The sequence below is a fragment of the Zea mays genome, chromosome 7 (genome assembly GCF_902167145.1).
Source record: "Zea mays cultivar B73 chromosome 7, Zm-B73-REFERENCE-NAM-5.0, whole genome shotgun sequence".
Lineage (NCBI taxonomy): Eukaryota > Viridiplantae > Streptophyta > Magnoliopsida > Poales > Poaceae > Zea > Zea mays.
Genome location: NC_050102.1, coordinates 154,599,205 through 154,621,483, shown reverse-complemented (window position 1 = coordinate 154,621,483; position 22,279 = coordinate 154,599,205). Strand labels below are relative to the sequence as shown.

General features: G+C 47.6%; 2 protein-coding genes across 3 annotated transcripts; one reads left to right on the top strand and one right to left on the bottom strand.

The window, feature by feature from the left end:
• Window positions 1–9,334: 9,334 nt before the first annotated feature.
• LOC100273121 (uncharacterized) lies at window positions 9,335–13,124 on the top strand. Its single transcript, NM_001147569.1, has 9 exons — window positions 9,335–9,824; window positions 9,913–10,081; window positions 10,246–10,365; window positions 11,037–11,180; window positions 11,271–11,421; window positions 11,648–11,736; window positions 11,814–12,072; window positions 12,440–12,573; window positions 12,780–13,124. The coding sequence occupies exons 1-9, from the start codon at window positions 9,442–9,444 to the stop codon at window positions 12,906–12,908; spliced, it is 1,578 nt and encodes a 525-aa protein (NP_001141041.1). The 5' UTR covers window positions 9,335–9,441; the 3' UTR covers window positions 12,909–13,124.
• A 3,800-nt stretch (window positions 13,125–16,924) lies between these two features.
• On the bottom strand, window positions 16,925–20,001 carry LOC100284483 (RING-H2 finger protein ATL2B). Of its 2 annotated transcripts, none has more exon segments than NM_001157378.1 (5): window positions 16,925–17,311; window positions 17,421–17,588; window positions 18,384–18,467; window positions 18,795–18,973; window positions 19,561–20,001. In NM_001157378.1, coding segments are annotated over 5 exon segments (741 nt in total). In that variant the 5' UTR covers window positions 19,727–20,001; the 3' UTR covers window positions 16,925–17,167.
• Between the last annotated feature and the right edge of the window lie 2,278 nt (window positions 20,002–22,279).

The window sequence follows — 22,279 nt, the reverse complement described above, 5'->3', positions numbered from 1 at the left end:
ACCATTATATTTGAACATATTTTATCTGTTTGCACTTTGCCACCAACCGAATTAATCCTCATGGGCGGCATCATTGCCTCTACTGAGATGTTATGCAATTCTACCCAGGTTGCAGTGACAAATGAATGAGTTGCACCAGTATCAAATAGCACTTTCGCGGGATGAGATTCGACTGAGAACATACCTACTGCCACATCTGGTGCATCCTGGATCGCTTCGGCCTCCAAGTGGTTCACCTTTCCACGGTTGTACGCTTGGTTACGATTGCCTGCTGCCGGCTGCAGTACACCTTGCCTTGTTGGAGCATTGGGGTTGGTCTACTGCTGCGCCATCTTCTTCGGGCACTGCATCGCCCAGTGGCCTTGTTCTCCACAGTGGAAACATCCTCTGCCTCCTCCTTGTGCTGGGGCTGCTTGGTTGCTCTGATTTGCTGCTGGGGCAGGAAGGCGAGGTGCCTGGTTGTTCTGCTTCTGATACTGGTTACTTCCCTGCTGGCTGTGCTGACGATACTGCTGCTGCTGCTGCGGGTACTGCCTCTGAAACTGCTGCTGATGCGGACGCTGATTCTGATTCTGATATCCCTGTGGATGACCAGGTCTGCCTTGCTGAGACGAACTGCCTGAGAAACGTGGACGGCTGATGCCTCCGGTCTGGGGTCCACTCATCTTGCGCTTTCGATCTTCCATATCCTTACGCTTCTTCTCAGTCATAACTGCCCTATCGATCAGGTGCTGGAAGGTTGGGAAGGTGTGATTCATCAGCTGGTAATGCAGGGGATCCACCAAACCCCTCATGAACCTATACTGCCTCTTGGCATCAGTGTTGACATCCTCGGGTGCATAACGAGACAGCTGCAGAAACTTGTCTCTATACTCACTAACAGACAGGGGTCCCTGCTTCAGAGCCAGAAACTCCTCCTTCTTCACGATCATCAGTCCCTCTGGCACATGGTATCTGCGGAAACTCTCGCTGAATTCCTCCCACGTGATGGCTTCAGGGTCAGCATGGGTGGCGAGGTAGGACTCCCACCAGGACTGGGCTGCTCCCCTCAGCTGGCGGGGACCATACAGAACCTTCTCCCTGTCGTCGCATTGGGCGGTGCGCAGCTCCCTCTCCACTGCGCGCAGCCAGTCTTCTGCATCCATGGGGTCAGCAGAATGGGCGAAGGTAGGAGGGTGCCCTCTCATGAACTCACCACGCTTATCTCGTGGCATCTGGGGCATCTGCACTTGCAATTGGGGTTGGGGTTGCTGTTGAGCCTGCTGCATGGCTGCCAGAGTCTGCCCAATGGCCTGCACTGCCTGGGTCTGCATCAAGAACATCTGCTCCACTGACATCGGGGGTGGTGGGGGAGGCTGCCTCTGATTTTCCTCCTGCTGGTCATGCTGCTCTAGCTGAGCACGCCTGTTGCATCGGCGCCTGTTGTCAGACATCTGTGGAAGACATTCATACATCAGCATTGATCTTACAATCTTTCAGCATAAGAAAAGAGAATACAGAATTCTTCATGACACTGAGTGAACAAAGAGCCTCACTGATCCTCATTCATGATTCAACACAGCTTCTCAGATAAGAAAGGAAAGTAAGAGTAAATGGTTTCCCAACTAAACAACTGACTTCTTTAATATTACTAGCTAAGCCAAACTGCAGGGGAAACCCGCAGGTTGGCAACAGTCATTACAAAGATTCAAATCCAGTACAAGTTCATCATAACAAGCATGAAAGCGACTGATAAGCAAACTAAACTAAACGGAAGCAACTGATAAGCAAACTAAACTGACTACCTAAGATTGAGACATCCGACTTAAGAATTATTACAAACTCTGACGCTAACGATCTAAGGATCCAGATCTATCCTGGTCTTACAGACAGGGGAACCATAAGTGTGGTGACCACGTGGCGGGGAGCGGTATGGGTGCTGAGTCCCAACAGGAGCGGGAGAACCACCCTCCTGGTGATGGCGCTCTGCCAACTCAGCACGCAACTCCGCAATCTCCGTTCGAGCCCTGCTTAGCTCGTCCAGAGAGTGGTCCAGCTCAGTGTTAAGCACTGCGACTAGGTTGACTGTGCTGCTCAACCTAGGGTTACCCTCACCAACAGGTGAGACAACCACACTCTCTGTGCTGCCAGTAGGGCGGCGGGGGTAGTACCGAAGGTTAAGACCGTCGGCCACGCCACCGAACAAAGAACAGTACTGGGAGAGTGCACGTCGTGCTGCATCCTGCATAGCCGCCTCTGCAGTGTCCCTCTCGGAGATGGAATAGTGCTCCGAAACGGCCTCCGCACCCCGGAGGTCATCCTCCGGACGGCGAACTAGGCAGGTAGCCTCCCAGCGGTCCGGGTACCTCCCGCGACTGTGCTGGTAGACTACACAACGGTACTCGATCGACCAGGTGTGCCGGTCGAAAGCCTGGCGCAGCAAGGTGTCGAGTGCGTCATGGAAGTGACAACCGTGAGCGGCGTCACGGGTGATGGGTCGGGCGACCCATCCTTCCGCCTCCTGCGGCTCAGAAGACTCCGTGCTGTGGTCTGAGTCGTCGTCGTCGGGGTCTCCTCCAGTGGATCCTCCAGTAGCTCCTCCAACAGCCGGGACGTCCCGCGGTGGTGCAGGGGGCACCTCCAGCTGGGCAACAGAGGAACGGGGCCTCACGGACTCCACCTCTCGCTGGGGTGGGGAGGAAGAGCCCTGCTGCTCTCTGTGCTGGCGCCGGCGCTCCTGCTCCTCACGCAGGCGGTGGTGCAGCCTCTCCAGGTGACTCAACTGACCAGACACGGTGCGGTGCAGAGGACGCTCCGCAAGTCGAGACGGCAGGAAAGGAATCACCGTCTTACGTGCAGTGTGTCTAAGACGAGCCATCTACAAAGACACCGTAAGCACAAGAGTAAGAGCAGAACTAATATGACAAGTGAGTAAACCATAAACAGAATGAGATAAAATTTTTCAACAAGGTGTAGTATATATAGATAGTAAAACATAGGGTTGGTCGAGGTGACCGACTTTTGAAGTAACATCAGAGGTCAAGGTGAGGGGGAGGGTCAATAGTCCTTAGTACGACCAGTGCTACTCTAGGTCAGCGGTCCTACAGTCAGCACGGCTTTGATACCACTTATGTCACACCCGGTTTTGGAGGCAAACCGAATGCGAACTATGTACGTGCCAGGATCAGAACTCACGTACACAGCGATTACATAAATGAACATCATCACACAATGCTCGAATAATAACATAAAAGAGTACTTATTACATCATCGAGTCATAGACATCCACATAGTCATTGTCTTAACAAGTAAATCAAAGTGCTAAACGAAACGCAGTAAAGCTAAGGCCTTCACAGGCAGCTGACTGGGGGTTGCCGCCAACCCACACCTAGAATTCGTCGTAGTCTTGGAACTCCTGGAAGTCTCCTTCCACGGCTTCACCTTCTCCTGAGCAGTGGTTACAATGCGGACAACCTGGTGTTTTGTGGAAAGCAAGGATGAGTACACATCAACGTACTCAGCAAATGTCCCGTTTGGCTGAAGTGGACTAGCTTTATGTGGAGTTAGGCTCAAGCAGTTGCTTTTAGTTGGTCAAGTATTTATCATTAGTAGAAGCCAGATTTTAGCATTAACCAACCCGTAAACCATTTCCTCATCGAGGAACATCATCATCATAGTCGAACCAAAACCATATCATAATCATTGTATCTTGAACCATCTGTATCTCTAATCAAAGAGGATCCCAAGGCTGCTCTTAACCGTGAGCACGGCTGATATATCAGTTTCTAATCCTCTGCAGAGGTTGCACACTTTACCCATGAGTCATGATTCCCTTTCTACCCGGGGAGAGCTAATCCCCATTGACCACTACCTAGGTGGTCCGGCAGGGCATCACTACGTAGCTTTTACAAAGATTCCCTAGAGATCATAGCTGCCCGTTAGGTTTCTCCAGTTTGATAAACACAGTACCCCTCCCCGCAGGAGAGTGGCTAACAAAGAGCAAAACGAAAGAACCTCGGCACTCAGCCTCGGCAGAGCAAGCACTGTGCCTGGACCCCATTGACGGCACGACGGCTAAGCAACTACACCTCTAGTTCATCTAGTTAATCAGCTAAGGGCACCCCATTTCACCCTCATGGTTGCACTGTTATCTCGGGTGGTCTCTCAACGAACCAGTCCTTACGGAGAGGTACTCAGGAAACAGCCTGAGCCCCCTAGAGTATCACAAGATCATCAACATCATCAGGATAACAGTATCATAAATAGTCACATCATGTTCATTGATTATGTTAAAGCAATAGCAAAGTGCTAACCATAATAGTCCATAAGGTCATCAAGGATAAAGTAAAATGTAAAGCTAGTCAATCCTTAGGTTTCAAGTAAGTAGTGCGGGGTAGTAAGTTATAAATGAATAGGACATAATGGGACAGAGGACACTTGCCTTCACCAAACTGCTGATCAGGGACTTCCTCTGCAACTTCCTCGGGAAACACAGACTGCTCGTTGTCTACGTAAAGTAATTATTCACACTATGCACTTGGGAAGATAACAAACAAAAAGCAACATTCCAAACATATGCAGCAGAAAGATCACAAGTTCATAGTTGAAAAGGGATGGGCACTCTGGTGTTCCCTAGGTCTGGAGTAGAGGACTATACAAAGTGATTCATTATCCACTAATCAAGTTCAAGTCAGTGGTGGGGTTAAATCCTTGCATGGTTTTAAGTTCCTAAACTTAGGTGTTTAAGTCCATAAACTTAAGTAACCCAACTTTTATTAAAGTCTACCAATTTCTAATTATCTCAAATAAGGTTCCAATAGCCTTAATCCTATCCTAGTGATTAACTATTAATTGGTACATGGAAACAGCAGGGAAACATTGTTTGAATAGATAGACAAAAACATAATGAGCATTTTGCAATTTGAAGCACCTCATTTGGAGTTCATATGACAAAGTTATGAATTTTACAAGTTTGGGGATTAAAAATATACCCTAAATACCTATTTTGAATTAAATAAAAGGTCCAGGGACTTAACTGCGAGAAACCAGGGACGGCGGGTTCAAATTCCAGAAAACCGGGGGTCTCTTTAAGAAAATGCGCATGCGAAGGGGTATCGGGCTCCTACGGCCGTCGGATCTCAAGCGAACGGCCAGGATTAGATCCTGCGGGCGGGCGCGCGAGCGCGCGGCGGCCTGGGTGACTGACAGGCGGGACCGGGCGGGCAGAGCGCGCGCGGGCGGGCTGACAGGCGGGGCCGGCGGGCAGGGCGAGCGCGCGGGCGGGCTGACAGGCGGGGCCGGCGGGCAGGGCGAGCGCGCGGGCGAGCTAACAGGCGGGGCCCAACTGGCAGGGAGATGGGGTGAGGGGGAAGTGGGCCTGGGCCGCTGGATCTCCGGTGGACGGCCAGGATTAGGTCCGGGCGAGTTGAATCAGGGCCGCCCGATCTGGGATGAACGGCGGGGATCGGGTGGGCGGTCTGGGTCTTTCCTACGGCTAACTGGGGCGGCGGCGCTCGTCCCCGCGGCGGAGGGCTCGCCGGAGACGAGGGGCGCGGGCGTTTGGCGGGCCTTTGGGGCGACCTGAGTGGCCGGGAAGGTTGGGGAGGGCTCGGGGAGTTCTCTGGTGGGGTCTGAGTCGGGGCAGAGGCACCGGAGGGGGGCGGTTCACGGCGGAGCGGCTCGGCGGCGGGATTACTCTACTCCGGCGAGGAATTACACGCGGCAGAGAGCAAAACAAAGGGCGATAGGGGCGGGAGAGGTCCCTTACCTCAAGACGGGCTCCGGGGACTCCTCGGCGGCGGCAATGGCACGACGGTGGTCCGAGGCGACGGTGGGGGACCTCCGCGGCTGCACGGGGAACGGCGGGTGAGCGCGGGCAGAGAGAAATAGGGAGGGGGAGAGGGAATTGAGGCGCGTCCCGGGTTGCGGACGCCGGGGCGAAGCTCACCGTGGCAACGGACACGGCGGAGCTCCAACGGCGGCCGGGAAACGAGCTCGGGACGGCGGGGGTTATGGCGGCGGCGCTCTGCGTGCGCGCAGCGAGGGGGAAAGAGGGTCTACTGGGGCGCAAATGGGGGAGGGGGTGAGGGCGAGTGGGGTTCGGGGCTCAAGTGGCCAAGGACGGGTCAGTTCCGAACTCCACGCGCGACGTGGGCGCGGGGAAGGCGGACGCGCGCAGTTCGGCGGCGGTTACGCGGGGACGACGGGGCTGACAGCCCGGGCCCGCGAGCAGAGAGAGAGGGGAGAGCGGAGGCGGGCGCGCGGGAGGCGGCTGCGCTGACGGGCGGGCCCGCCGGGGCAGAGAGAGGAGGGGGAGGGAGAGGCGCGCGCGCGGGAATGGGCCGGCTGGGCCGAAAGGCCGAGGAGGGCGGGGGAGTTGAGCCTCTTTCTCTTTTCTTTTTATTCTGAATTGTTTTTCCCTTTTCTTTTTATTTTCCCTATTTGATCCAAATTCAAACAAGCCACAAATTCAAACCAAACCTTCCAAGAATTATGCACCAAGCAAAAGTGAAATCTAGGGTTCAACATGATGCAACAATTCATACTCCCTTAGGGTTTAACATAATAAACTATAATTACAAATAAAATAAGCACTTATCTCCTATAGAAATGAGAAAAAAAAGAATGAGGAAGGATGAGAAAAGGAAGTAACACCTGAATTTGTGAATATGAGCAAAGAAATTTTATACCCCCAAATTCAGGGTGTTACAGGGGCAGGGGTGCGGTTAACTGAACCCTAATTCGCCACGAGTAAATGAGCAGCCGCCCGCCCCTCGCCCTTGCCTAGCCGCCGTCGAGAACCTAGCAGTTCGGAACGCGACGCTTTCTCCCTGTACATGTGGATACCTCGAAGGTGATGCATCTAGAGCACTAGGACGAACTGCGCGAGGATGTGAAGGTTGCCGACGACTGCACAACACTGCTCGACACGTTCATCTACATCAAGACGTCTTCCTCTGCCCTGCGCATCTAGTGGTAATTCTATGATCTATAACCGCAGTAGTTTCTGGTTTTATGGGGTCGAAAATTTTGTTTTGCACTAGTGTAGCCTCTCCATAATCCTTCAATGTGGTGCAAGGGTTAAGCTTCTGTTGGAACCGTTGTTGAATTGTGCCTCTGACCGCTCTAAAATGTGTGTGTGTTCTCTTCCGTGTTAAACCCGTCGCATGTGATAGACAAAATAGTTGTTTAATGCATGTTTTTGAGTTAATGGCACATCAATGAGACTATGGACATCTAAAGTTTTTACTTTGTCATGATGCTTCAATTATTCATGCCATGACATATTCGTTCATATGCGATGTTTCTTTCTTTAATGCAACTAACGTAATTGTGGTGAGAGATTTTTGGAACAAAGGAAGTTGCACCTAAGTTTGAACAAGGTAAGTTTATGATATGTGTATCATTTGCATTTTTAATATCTTTATTTGGTTGTTAGTGACGTGTAAGTAGTTTCATTTACCTCAAGCACATCTACTTGAGGTAAATGGCAGTACCTACTTTTTTCACGCACACACTTAGGAAAACATATGAGTCACCCATTCGGGAACGACACATCTCACATTTACTTGTGAGATGCGTAGTCTGAATTGTCCAGCGTATTTTGGACAACCTGAGAATGACAATCGTTGCATATTATTTGGTATTTCACTCATGTACCTTTTGCCCGTGATTTGGACGGCATAACTTCGTTGTTCTCCGACATCTGGAGAACAACGAGGTTATGCTGCCGAAATCACGAGCGGAAGGTACACAAGTCAAAGACCAAATAACACGCAACGACTGATATTATTGGGTGGGTTTAGGACCTATCCTCTTCCTAATAGGGTTGGTAGTTATGAATTGGTTAATAACACTGCACACTGCATATGCTTGTCATGCATGATTATAATATATGTTTTCCATTAGCTTTGAAATGGGTGGTGATCGAAGAAGGGCTATGTATGATGGATTCAATAGTGACACTCTAGGGCACTATGATGCATGGGTTAAGGTTGCTGACAAATTTGTGGCGCACACATTTGCTAGGGAGCTTTGTGTGGCAAAATGCCCATCTACTAGGAGTTGTAAACTGATCAGATTGGACAAGTTCGACCTCTCCATTCATATTTGTAAACATAACTTTAAGAAAAACTATCTGGTGCGGCGCAAGCATGGAGAGGTGGATGCTCCTCCGGAGTCAAACACAGATGAGGACGTAGACCGAATGGAGGACATGCTCGATGACATCTGGCATGAGTATCCAGCACTGGAGACCGATCGACCCCCGCAGGAGGAAGTGCAACAGTTCTACAAGTTGCTAGAAGCTACAGATCCAAAAAGTGCACGAGGGCACCAACGTGACCGTACTTCAGGTCGTAACATGACTTATGGCGATGAAGTCCAAGTACAATTTCTCAAATAACTGCTACAACGATATCGTGAAGCTGATTATTGATCTCCTCCCGCTGAACTATAAGATGCTAGAGAACTTGTATCAGACTAAAAAGATTGTATCGGGCCTTGGCATGAACTATGAGAAGATTGATGGTAACAAACAATATTTTGTCTATATGTAGGAACAATATCGCTTGCCCGATGATATAAGCCTTGATGATCAGCACGTGCGACAATTTTTTAACATCACTGCCCAAAGAGTTGTGAAGGGCATGATGTATGATGCACGAGTCAAGGCAGCGGTCGTCTGGCATAAGTGCCAGAAGACAAACATGAGTAGAGAGGCGGCTAAGAAGACACACTTGACAAATGTGCAGTACAGGGACACAACTATAAGTTGACGTTGACACGACATTGTATTTGCCTCCTAAAAGTTGATGTTGACACGACTGGAGATGTCAATTTAACCCTAAGACCTAAAACCTGATGGGTACCCGACCCAAGGCCAAGTGGGTACGAGTGGAGATTTTGACTCGCCGATTCACGAGTGTAGATGTGAGTTTCTATTTCAAACCGCGGGTGACCCGTCCGACCTAAAATTTGTTTATTCTTTATTCTACACAAAAATGATTAAAATATAATAGTAATTATTTCAAATAAGTAAGTTAACAAATGATTCATGAAAAGTTTTGTTGCTACTCAGCTGAGAAGACTTAAAATCTATAGATATAACTCAATTATTATCGGTTTGGTTATTGTTGAACTATTGTTTAAAAGTATACATTGGGTAAAAATCCGTGGATGACTTGAAATCCATTTGAAATTCGACGAGTTTAAGTGCGGGTTTAAAATTGTACTCGTAGATGCGATTGCAAATAGTTTTAGATAGATTTCCGATTCGGATCCAACTGGTTGCCATTCTTTGGCAACCTAAGCTATTTGGTTTAGTTCTCAAACCACTATCTGACATGTGGACCCAGCACAACAAGAAAAATCTAGTAACGCGGCGGCTGGCTCTTCTCGCGCTACCGCTCTCTTGAAGGAAGTCTCCGTCCCCGCTTCTGATTCACTCCCCCACATCGCCATATGTCGCCGGAGGCCGGACCAATCATGCGGCCCGCCGACCAGCTACTCCTCCCGTTCCTCCTCCTGGCCGTTGCCTCCGTCGCTGCCGCCGGCGGCTCGTGGGAGAATGGATATGGGAGCATCCTCCGCCTCCCCTCCTCGTCTCCGCGCCGGTTCCCCCGCTCCGCGGCCGTCGACCTGATCCACGCGCTCAACCTCCACCCCGCCGACGCGTCCCCTCCCCTCTCCACCGCCGGCGTAGAGGGCGCCCTCGCCCCCGCGGGGACCCTCGTCGAGAGGCCCATCCGCATCGCGTCCTTCGCGAACGGAGGCGCCGCCACGTCGGTGGAGGACCTCGGCCACCACGCGGGGTATTACCGCCTCGCCAACACCCACGACGCCAGGTGAGCTCTCTGCCGCGTTACCTGCGAGAGGACCCCCTCCCTTGTTGACGCAGCGACCCATATCACTTTGCTCGCTCGTCCCGTGTAGGATGTTCTACTTCTTCTTCGAGTCGAGGGGCCACAAGGACGACCCCGTGGTGATCTGGCTCACGGGCGGGCCCGGCTGCAGCAGCGAGCTCGCGCTCTTCTACGAGAACGGCCCCTTCAACATAGCGGACAACTTGTCGCTCGTCTGGAATGATTTTGGTTGGGACAAGGTACACGTCGTATTGCTCCTCCTGCGCTCCCCGATTCGTCGACGAAATTTCCAGGGGAAAAAATCAGGATCTGGAAAGACTTCAGATGTGTTTTTTTTGTATGTTTTCCCTTTGGAAGTTCGGTAAAACATTGCTTCTGTTTGTGTGTTGGCTGGCCTCCGCAGGCATCAAATCTTATCTATGTCGACCAGCCCACTGGAACTGGGTTTAGTTACAGCTCGGATTCGCGTGACACTCGCCACAACGAAGCTACTATTAGCAATGATCTATATGATTTCCTGCAGGTAATGTTTATCAATCCTGTTCTGGACATGATGCATTCAGTTATACTTCCGGCCCCCCAAGTTGTCGTATGTGCTTTAATTTATGGCTAAATATAGTAGAAGTTAGCCAGCTTCTACCTTCTAGTAAGAGCATCTCCAACAAGTCACCAAAATTAAAATACTACATCATTTAAAGTGTTTAGGGCACTAAAAACAAATTGAGCTCCAACATTTAAACCCTAAATCATGTATTTTAGGAAATAAATTACATTATTAGGAAAGAAAATGTTGAGGACGATGTAGAAAACAAGTATAGAGCACTAACCCGGGGTGTATTATATTTAGGTCACTCCATGATCTGCCCTATATTTTTTTATAAAAAATTATAAAATAGGGCACTGTTGGAGCTGTTTTTTTATAAGTTGAACCCTATATTTTCAAGATAGGGTAATGATTTAAGGCCCTATTGGAGATGCTCTAAGATATTAGTGACATGAATTGCAATGGTGCCTTTCACATGTGCTGTGTGCCTAGACAAAAAAAAAGTAGAATTCCTATAGTAATAAGGCATGCAGTTTATTTGGACTAGAGTGTGAATCTAACTTTAGCAGCAATCTACAAGCGGTTGTGTATTTTTTTTGCATTCTTATCATGAATTTCTTTTCTTGCTTCTAATCATGTGATACTGCCAGGCCTTTTTTGCTGAGCACCCAAAGTATGCTAAAAATGATTTCTTCATAACTGGGGAATCATATGCTGGGCATTACATTCCTGCCTTTGCAAGTCGTGTGCACCAGGGAAACAAGAACAATGAGGGCATTCACATTAACTTGAAGGTTTTTCTCTTTCTTGGTTGAAGTACTATGTTTTTTCTTTGTTGAAGATAGTATTTTCATGGTGTGGTCCTCACTTTATATGATTTACAGGGTTTTGCTATTGGCAACGGACTAACAGATCCAGCAATACAGTACAAGGCATACCCTGATTACGCATTGGATATGGGATTAATTACAAAAACACAATTTAACAGGATCAATAAAATAGTTCCAACTTGTGAATTCGCGGTCAAGCTTTGTGGTAAATCCTGCTTCGATTGTGTGTAAATCTCTTCTAGTATTTGCCTCTTGGCCTTGCAGAATTATCAGCAAACATCAATGTTTCTTCTGCAATTAGTTCATAGCACATATTTGCTCTTTGGTCCCAGTTGGTTTTCTTTTTCAAAGGAAAAAAACTTCCACCTCCAGTCCCACCCTGATCCCCTGTAATATGAATTGATGAAACTTCATTGCATCTTCTTTTGCAGGTACTTCTGGAACTGTATCTTGCCTTGCTGCGTACTTTGTCTGCAATACAATATTCAGTGCCATCAGGACAATCATAGGCAATAAAAATGTAGGGGCCAAAATACAGATCTATTTTTGGCACCATGTTTTGGAACATTCTAATCAGTCCTCATCTTGGCTTTGCAGTATTACGACATCAGGAAACCATGCATCGGAAGCCTATGCTATGATTTCTCTAATTTGGAGAAATTTCTCAACCTCAAATCTGTCAGAGAGAGCCTAGGGGTTGGAGATATAGAGTTTGTTTCATGCAGCCCAACTGTCTATGAGGCCATGCTATTAGATTGGATGAGGAACCTTGAAGTTGGAATCCCTGAACTCCTTGAGAGCGACATCAAAGTGTTGATTTATGCTGGAGAGTATGACCTCATATGTAACTGGCTTGGTTAGTATCTTGCGACTTATTAATGATAAATACCTCTAGCTCGCTATTTCATACAGCACTAGGTCTTACTCGACAGATAATCATGAATTCACCATAACATTTTCCATCCAAGGCTTATTATTTGCTCCTTCATGATTAGGTTTTGTGTGACTTCTTTACTAGGAAGTTGGTAGCATGAGTATGTGTACACAAACTGGTGGTATTGTTATCTCAGAGAAGGACAGTTTTCGTTGCATAACAGCAGGAAGACAATACTGCTGAATTGCTGATACTGACCATCTATTCTTCCCCATTACTGTTTCTATATATTGTATTCTTGCACCTTGCTTTGCCTGATGTGTACATAATCTTGTCTTGATTTGGGCAGGGAACTCAAGGTGGGTAAACTCTATGGAATGGTCTGGAAAGGAAGCTTTTGTGTCCTCATCCGAGAAGCCCTTCACAGTCGACGGGAAAGAAGCTGGCGTTCTAAAGAGCCACGGTCCTTTGAGTTTCTTGAAGGTTAGATCTGGATCTTTTCATAAATCTTTAGTTTATAAAAGCAGACATGGAAACTTGGAATTCATAGAAATACAAGAAACTGAATGCATGCGACAATCTGTTTGATGGTGCTACCATGCTTTGCTATCCCCACGGGATGTCACGTCATATTAAGTTAATGGTATCTACTCTCTTTTGAAACTTACTCGAGGCGCTTTGTGCAACAGGTTCACGATGCTGGTCACATGGTACCTATGGATCAACCGAAGGCTGCTCTGGAGATGCTGAAGAGGTGGACTTCTGGAAACCTTTCGGAGCCATCTTCAAGCTCCCAGAGGCTTGATTTTACAATGTAACAAAACACACATGCTGCTCATGACATTTCGAGCATGTACCTCTGGATGTTTGTAGGCTCAGAAAAGGTCCTGGTCTTAGGCTCTGAAAACCTCATCTGGCGACCATACGTTATTTACCTTGTATGGGCGCTCCGCTTGCTGGTGAGACACGGTGTTACGAGTTACGACTCGATGAACATGTAATAAAGCTTTTCAGAGAATTGCTAGGCCAGGCATAGATCTGAAGTACCTTTTGTGATGACTTGCGTCGATACGTATGGACCGTACAATTCATGGTATGCTACTAAGGCTCCGTTTGGTTAGAGAGACTAAAGATTAGTCTCGTTTAGTCTTTATTTTGCCAAACGGAAGGACTAAAGTAGGGACTAATTGGTTTTAGTCTCAGTCCTTTACATGGGTGCTAAAAAGGATTAAAGGGCAATATTTACTTTAATTACTCTTGCTAGAAATTGGTGTCAAACAAAAAAAAAGGGACATTTTGGTCTTTATGTGAATCTGTTTAATCACTACAACCAAACAGGATAGAGACTAAAATTTAGTTCCTGGACTAAACTTTAGTCACTAAATTTTAGTCTAGAACTAATGGAACCAAACAGGGCCTAAGTGCAAAAGGCAACAGCACAGAAATGTCGATATAACAAGTCTGTAATCTGACTACGTTGAGACTTGTGTACCATTATATTGAGAAAGAAAGGTCAAGACACATGAAAGCCACCTTATGGTGGCCGTAACTTAGAATGCATGAAAGCATCCACGAGAAAACACCTAATAAGGCCACAAACTACACAGATCTGATGCACCGGCTCTGCACTAGACAGTAGCTTCATCTTTGATATTCTGGAGCACCACTGCACCGGCTCTGCACTAGACAGCAGCTTCATCGTTGATGTTCTAGAGCACCACTGAGACATTTGGGGAGATGCCATCAAAGACACAAGCATTTCTATATGTCCAAATCCACCAAGCAACCAGGGCGACAAGGGAATTGAACCCCTTCTTGTAATGATTCAACACCTTTTGCTCCACCACTCTTGCAATGTGCTATCCAAAGGGCTTGGAGCGAACTGTTGTAAATTCACCAAGTGTAGAACAGTGTACCATATACTTCGGGCAAACATACACTGGATCAACAGGTGATGAATGTTTTCTTCTTAGTCACAAAGGGGCAGTGAACCGGATGCTCCAGCCCCCTTTTTAGCCAATCTGTTTCAAAGAAAATTAATTTATTTTCCTTGGAAAAATGAGAATCACTTGAAAAATGAAGTAGCCAAACTAGCCCTAACCAACATGCAAGGGACAACAGGAAATTCTTCCTAGCGGTTTATATTTCTGTTCCAACACTTAACATCCGAGCAAAAGGCAGCAATATACGAACTTGTTGGCAACTCATAATGATCTAGTGTTGCCAACATAAATCTGAAGGAGTAGCTACCTTTTAGCCATTCTGTTTCGGTGACTACATTTTTAATCATTATGAGTTGCCAACAAGTTCGTATACTGCTTTTTGCTCAGATGTTAAGTGTTAGAACATAAATATAAACCACAGGAAGAACTTCCTGCGTCTCTTGTATGTTGCTTAGGGCTAGTTTGGCAACTCCATTTTTCAAGAGATTCTTATTTTCCAAAAAAAATGAATTAATTTTCTTTGAAAAAATGAAAATTCCTTAAAAAAATGGGGTTGCCAAACTAGCCATAAATCTTCTTCCTTTTGTTCCTTCCAAGCCGTGGAGGGGGGTTGGTAATGGATCACGATCTAAATGTGTTTTTTACAATTTATTTGAGCCTTTAACTAATTTTAGTTCGAAAGTGAATAAAAATAGAGTCGTGGAGGGATTGGTAATGAATGGATCACGATCCAAATGTTTCTTTACAATTTGTTTGAGCCCTTAACTAATTTTAGTTAAAAATAAATAAAAACAATGTCAATTTCTAATTGATCCGATATTTAAGTTTTATAATATGAAATTTAGAATCTATTATCACCTCTAGGTATAATAGTATCTGACCCAAGAATGTACCATTCATGATGTTGCCGAATGGGGAGCCCATGATCACTTTTCAGGAGTCAAGGGTCAAGATAATCTTATCGAATTTTTCTACAAGAGTATTGAGATAAGCAGCTACAAAATCAAACCTTGACTATAAGGCTATCTCCAGCAACTTACTCATCTTCAAGCCATATTTAAACTAAACTCTGTGAACAGTGCAGTCTAAATTACAAAACAATGTTTTGTGGGTAGCCATATAGATAAACTGTCGGACACCATATGAGGATATTAGCCTAATATGTGTTTGGGCAAATAGAGTTACTCTATCAAGTTCTCTTCTAATTAACTATCTCTACTGAGCACATGGTACATCTAAAACTACAAGGAATCATATCACTGGGAGTACTCTCCTGGATGTTGATAAAAACTTTAGGTCTAGTTTGGAAACTCTATTTTCCCAAAGGCTTTTTATTTTCCAAGAGAAATTAATTCATTTCTCTTGGAAAATTGGAAATCCCATGAAAAATGAAGTTGCCAAACTAGCCCTTATTGCAGGAGAAATTACATCAAATATTAGTGAGCTTTCAACAAGTCCTAGTTTGGTTACTCTTGGATTAAAGTGGTATAGAGGGATCAAAGAGTGTTTAAATCTTCAATAGATCAAAAACTTTTATAATACATCCCAATTTGCTCCAATATCTCTTATTACTAGAGTATCCAAACTAGGCCTAACCGCCTAAGGGAAGATGCAGGTGACCAATTAAACATGTGATTAGTTTAAACCATGCTAAATATTTTCCAAATACGAACTCCATAAAGTGTCAAATGCATAAACTGTTTAATTTGAAAATAGTGTTGTAGAACAGTAATGTCAGCAAAGAAGATGAGCCAGCAAAGTTCATGAAACAGGTAAGGAAGCAGAACTCGCCGGTGCCTTTATTCTGCAAACTACGTTGCATGTCCATGATATATATTATATTTCAAATAATCACTTCATATTCACCAAGGTTCTGAAATAGTGTTAAAGATAAAAGGTTCTAAGGAAGTGCCTAAGAACATCCAATTCAAGTAGCCCAATCCAAAATACTGCAAAACAAAGACAATAAAATCATGTCCACGAGTTTTAGGCTGTCTCTAGCAGCTACCCTATCTTATCCTCTATTTTAAACTTCACTGTATAAACAGTGTCATTTATAGTTAAATCCCTTATTTTACATGATACGTGTGAACAACCTTACAGCGTGTGGATGCCTGAGTTTTTTGTTTGCATCCCTAAAGGGTGAAAAAAATCTATACATATGGGATGCAAAGCCACCTATTTGCAGCCCCTCACGTGACATCGTCTGCAGGCACATATAAACAGAAATCGAAGTCTACCACTTGACTGCTTGGTAATTTTTTTTTCTGTTTATGTGGGTCTATAGGTGATGAATGTGAGGGGCTGCAAATAGATGGCTATACATCCCGGATGCATAGAATTTTTTTTCCGTAAAGGACACTCAGTACTAAAGTGTTTATTAAAAGTTAGTTAATGGTGGTAGCAATGTAGTAGCTATCTTGTACCCATCAGTCTCAGGCTCATATCGCATCCTCCCTTCTTCTGCAACAAGCCTATCTCTACGATAGAGAGCGTGACAAGAGCTTCCATTTGGTGTATGGCACACTGCTTGGGTAACCATTTCGTCCATGGCTCCATGCTGTGACTAGCCATCGAACGTGACAGGACCACCAGTCACCGTCTTTCCCAAATCATACTTGAGGGCGAAGCTTTTGCTCCCTCTTCGATTTCTCATAAGATTTCGACATCTGAAAATCAGTGGTACCAGGTGGTGATTGGAAACCCTGCTATCTGAACAAAAAGCAAAACGTTCAGCATTTCAATTTCCACCATCCAACCTTCAATTGCAAGGTTATGCTCCAATGGTCCTGCCATTAGTTGCCTAGTAGCAAACAACTGCATTAGCGTGTCAGCATCAGCAGTTAACACCAGCAGTGACACACAGTTTTCTTTTTGAAAGCAGTTTTTGAAGCACACAGGACCATAATTCAGGGAGCTTGTTAGTCAATCCGTTCTCAAGATGTACATATCCAGCCAATCCAGGTATTACTTCGACAAAAACGTGCAGCTGAAAGCATAGCCCCACATAAGACCGGAGAAGTAACAAAAAAAAAGGAGAAAACCTATGTATACATCCAGCTATACTTGTGATATCCAACAGGAGCACGGGTATTCACTATGAAAATACACCAGGTGCCACCCTGCGAGTTTATTTACATATGTATATGGTCAATATGAACGCCGGCCCGGCATAGTGGGCAGGATGCGTGCCGAAGGAGCCAATTGTCGATGCACCGCACATGGAATATGTGTTGGCACTGAGGCAGGGCCCTCACAAATTGCTGTGCTCCAAAATCCTGGTATACATCAATGGTTTACCGTGTCATCACTCATCAGTACAAGACAAGGAGCTAATTGCTCTTGTGTACCAACAGATAGAGTACAGCATGTCAAAACCAAACTAACCTGCAGGCAGACTGAGCAGCAGCTGCTATCAGTTTCCTTGTCACAATTGCTTGCAGCACTGAACCTCATCTTTGGGATCCTATCAATCAGAGCCCTTGACATGCCTCCTGTACTGCCAGTTTCAAAAAGGTCATTGTTGTCGATGAACGGTGTGCTCATTAGACTCATCTACATAACACAGACCAAGTATTAGCAGAAGCAAATCAAGTTGCAATCACATAAACTTGCAATGCTGCAAATCAACACGAAATGAAATATGGATGCTGTAGCTTCTAGTTATTTCTGTTCAACTATCTGGTCCTATGAAAGCAGGTGGGGTACGTGCATAAGAGAATATTTATCTGGTTCTATGAAATCATAAGAGTGTGTGCACCAAAAGGAACACTTTCAGCTCCTACAAAAACATATGGTCTGTGTGCAACGACCACTTGCATGCAATAGAAAATAACGCAGCTGTGTATCACTTTTCTTGAAAGAAACAATTAAACTAACATCAGCCTGCAAGCATTCTCCTCACCGTATAAACTCTAACAAATTTTTTGTGTGTTACACCAGTTACAAGTTTTCAATATTTGAAAGTTAATAATAGTATCTTGAAAGATAGCCAAGCTGAAGTTGCAAAAAATAAAAAAACGATGGAACGCAACAATTGTTTTCAGATACTACCTCACAGATCTGTTTACACATCTACATTTTAGGTGCTGTAATTAAAATGTTTCCGGGGTTGATCTCTAGCACTGAAATGCAGATCTAGATATTTCTACGACTAGAAACTTCTTCTAGCAGGGAGTATGGAACACATTATTATCCACATAACCATTTAATGCAGGGATACCCATACACCATTAATCCTATGTCTGAAAGTGTTTCTTGCATTAATTGTTCACAAGATTCATTTTTTTCTAAAAAGAAACAGCTGCCAGTGGGGTATCTACAACTTGGGGGGTACTAAGCAGCCAGTACCTGGCTTTGCACTGCACGCTGTAGCGCTGGACTGACTTTCTCCCACACAATTCTTCCGCTGAAGAGGCTAGAGATGATGTCCAGCTGAGAAAACCAACGCAGAACAAAACTTAGAACAAATACACTTTAATATACACAGCAGACAAACATCCTGTTGGTATTTTCATTAGAGCATCAACTAGCTTAGCAGAAGAGATAATTTGGTCGAGCAGAAAAGGCTCCTGATCAGTGGAAACGGTCATCTTGAGTTGATGCCAGTTGCCTCTTTTTTTATTTTCAGAACAAAAAGTTTATACCAGTGGACAAACAGAAAAATATGTTTGACAAAGATTAGGTATGTATATGAAAATGATCTTTCACTTCCTCCCTCTCTGAATGGGAGAAAGTAGGTCACTAGATTATTCCACTCACCACATAGAGAATGCTGTATTTTCCCGAATGGCTGGACCTCCAAATCTCGATGCAGGACTCAACAGCCTCAATGGAGAAGACTGCTCCCGAGACTGCTCCGACACCAGCCCCGCGGAACATGCCGCTTTCTGTAGACATCCCCATGAAGGCACCAATGAAGATTCCGACGAGTGAGCCCACTGCAGCCATCACAAACGAATCACGATCAAAACAAGGAGTAGCTAAAATTCAAAATTTACGGTACAATTGTACTCCTAGCTAGTTAGGAGTGTTGCATACAAGATAAATTGGTCGGCATGGAACAATCCCGTGAAACAAACCGAGGAAGCAAGAAGAGGGATGAACTTTTATGAGACCTAGTGCGACAAAGACGTAGTGCTACAGGCTTGCTAACAAGGCAAGCATATGTCCCCGTGCGCTTGACGGGAGTGGCAAGGAACCTACAGGATTTTTGGTTGGATGATTGAATTCGTTTCCAATTTGAGGAAACAGAGACCACAAGGGCAAGATGCCCAGAGAGAGCGGCGGGTGTGAGCAGCAAGAGAAGAGTCCGGCGGTCCTGAAAGGCCTGAAATTAAGGCTACTCCATTGACCCCGGTTTTCCCGCGGACGGAACCCACGGATCCCGCAGCGACCAACTACCGAATTGAACCCAGAAGTAAGAAGGCAGCGGCCCGGCCGGTGACCGGAAACGAATCGAGGAAGAATGGCGAGGGAACTTCCCCCAAATTGATCAAGCGGGCCAGCGGGGGCTCGGGCAACGTACCGACGGCGAAGACGCAGGTGAGCAGCGCGCCGAGCGCCCACCCGGCGGCCCGCGCGGCGGCGGCGGCGTGCCTGGCGCACGCCCTCCGCAGCGCGTCAAAGCGGCAGCAGGGACCGGGAGCAGCGGTGGCCCGGGTAGAAGAGGAGGGGGAAGGCACCGAATCCATCGCGGCGACGGGCGAGCTCGATCAATCCGGGGTGCGAGCCGAGCATGCTAGGGAGTATGGAAGGGGGACGGTCGCGCGCGTATATATATAGGAGGCCCAGAACCGGAAGGTGCCGCGCCCGCCCAAGCGGGAAGAAGTAGGAGGAGGAGGGAGAATCTTGAAGGTTAAGCCGGAAGCGGGCGAGTGTCCTACTCCGAGAGCGAGACGAAAGGGGATAGGGAGAGAGCGGCCATTAATGCGAAGGGAAAGAGAAGAAGAGGGGTGGGGGTGGCGTCACGGCCACGGGAAAGCGGGCGGGGGCGAAGGAGCGGCCGCCGTTTCCTCAGCCGCGTGGACGGGCCGAGCACCGACCGTCGTAGCGGGTGGGCCGGGTCAGGGGCTGGCTCGGTCCGGTCGTGCGGTCGACTTTGGGTCCATGAGACCATGACCATGCATAATTTCTTCTCTTCTTTCTCCTTCTAGTAGTAGGATATTAACAGGTACATACCCATCGAGTAATATCATTTCATATCCGTATCAATTAAAAAAATTCTACAGTAGGGTTATCCATATATGTTTGTGGGTATAAAATCTTATCAATACCCTTACCCCGCACGGGTAATTTTAACTGTCGGGTAACCATACCCGCTAGGAAAGTCTTAAATTCCAATATATCAATCACTCAAAATATTAAATAAACATATAAAAACAAGTTCAACTTCTCATATAACAAATCATATGATTACAATAACTTGGTAGCTAGATAAATGATAGCTAGTTAGAGAAGGGTTATATTTTAGCTAAGATGACTCTATTAGATGGTTATAGTGATATTGCGGGTATATTTTAACCATGGTGTCGGCGTTTCGAAACCCGGGGGTCCCTGGACCGACGAGTAAATTGTCGCCGCGTGCCCCAGCCCAGATGGGTCGGCGCGAGACGGAGCGCGAAGGGGGGAGGCAGCCGGAGGGAGACGGGCGTGAGAGGTGGAATCCCGCGGCCTTCGTGTTTGTCCCGCGCCCAGGTCGGGTGCGCTTGCAGTAGGGGGTTACAAGCGTCCACGCGGGAGGGAGCGAGCGGCCTCACGCGAGCATCGTCCCGTCCTTCCCCGCGCGGCCAACCCTCTGTAAGAGGGCCCTGGTCCTTCCTTTTATAGGCGCAAGGAGAGGATCCAGGTGTACAATAGGGGGTGTAGCAGTGTGCTAACGTGTCTAGCGGAGGAGAGCTAGCGCCCTAAGTACATGCCATCATGGCAGCCGGAGAGGTTTTGGCACCCGGTTCGTGTGGTGTCGTGGTCGTCGGAGGAGCGCTGAAGCCTGGCGGAAGGACAGCTGTCGGGGCTGTCGAGTCCTTGCTGACGTCCTCTTGCTTCCGTAAGGAGGCTGAGAGCCGCCGTCGTCATAGGGCGTGCGGGGCGCCATCATTACTTGTCTGGCGGAGCGAGCCAGACGGGACGCCGGTCTTGTTCCCCGTAGCTTGAGTCAGTTTGGGGTAGGGTAATGATGGCGCCTCCTGTTGACGTGGTCGGTCCGTGCCCTGGGTTGGGCGATGTGGAGGCTCCTCCGAGGTCGAGGTCGAGTCTGTCTTCCGAGGCCGAGGTCGAGTCCGAGCCCCCGGGTCGGGCGAGGCAGAGACCGTCGGCTGAGGCCAGGGCTGAGTCCGAGCCCTGGGGTCGGGCGGAGCGGAGTTCGCCGTCTTCCGGGGCTGAGCCCGAGTCCGAGCCCTGGGGTCGGGCGGAGCGGAGTTCGCCGTCTTCCGGGGAAGGTTCTTCGCTTTGCATCGAATTAAACCACATGCTCCACCGCTTGTGCGGGCCCCCGTTAATTCCTTTGAGTTTCATTCTTGCGAACGTACTCCCCAGGCGGGATACTTAACGCGTTAGCTACAGCACTGCACGGGTCGAGTCGCACAGCACCTAGTATCCATCGTTTACGGCTAGGACTACTGGGGTCTCTAATCCCATTTGCTCCCCTAGCTTTCGTCTCTCAGTGTCAGTGTCGGCCCAGCAGAGTGCTCTGAGCCCGAGTCCGAGCCCTGGGGTCGGGCGGAGCGGAGTTCGTCGTCTTCCGAGGCTGAGCCCGAGTCCGAGCCCTGGGGTCGGGCGGAGCGGAGTTCGTCGTCTTCCGGGGCTGAGCCCGAGTCCGAGCCATGGGGTCGGGCGAAGCGGAGTTTCCCATGGCGCCTAGGGCCGGGCTTGGCCGATGTCAGCCTCACTCTGTCGAGTGGCACAACAGTCAGAGCAGCGCAGGCGCCGCTGTCCTTTTGTCAGACCGGTCAGTGGAGCGGCGAAGTGACTGCGGTCACTTCGGCTCTGTCGACTGGAGGGCGTGCGCTAGGATAAAGGTGTCAGGCCACCTTTGCATTAAATGCCCCTGCGATTTGGTCGGTTGGCGTGGCGATTTGGCCAAGGTTGCTTCTTGGTGAAGACTGGGCTTCGAGCGAGCCGAAGGTGTGTCTGTTGCTGGAGGGGGGCCTCGGGCGAGACGTAGATCCTCCGGGGTCGGCTGCCCTTGCCCGAGGCTGGGCTCGGGCGAGGCGTGATCGCGTCTCTCGAATGGACCGATCCTTGACTTA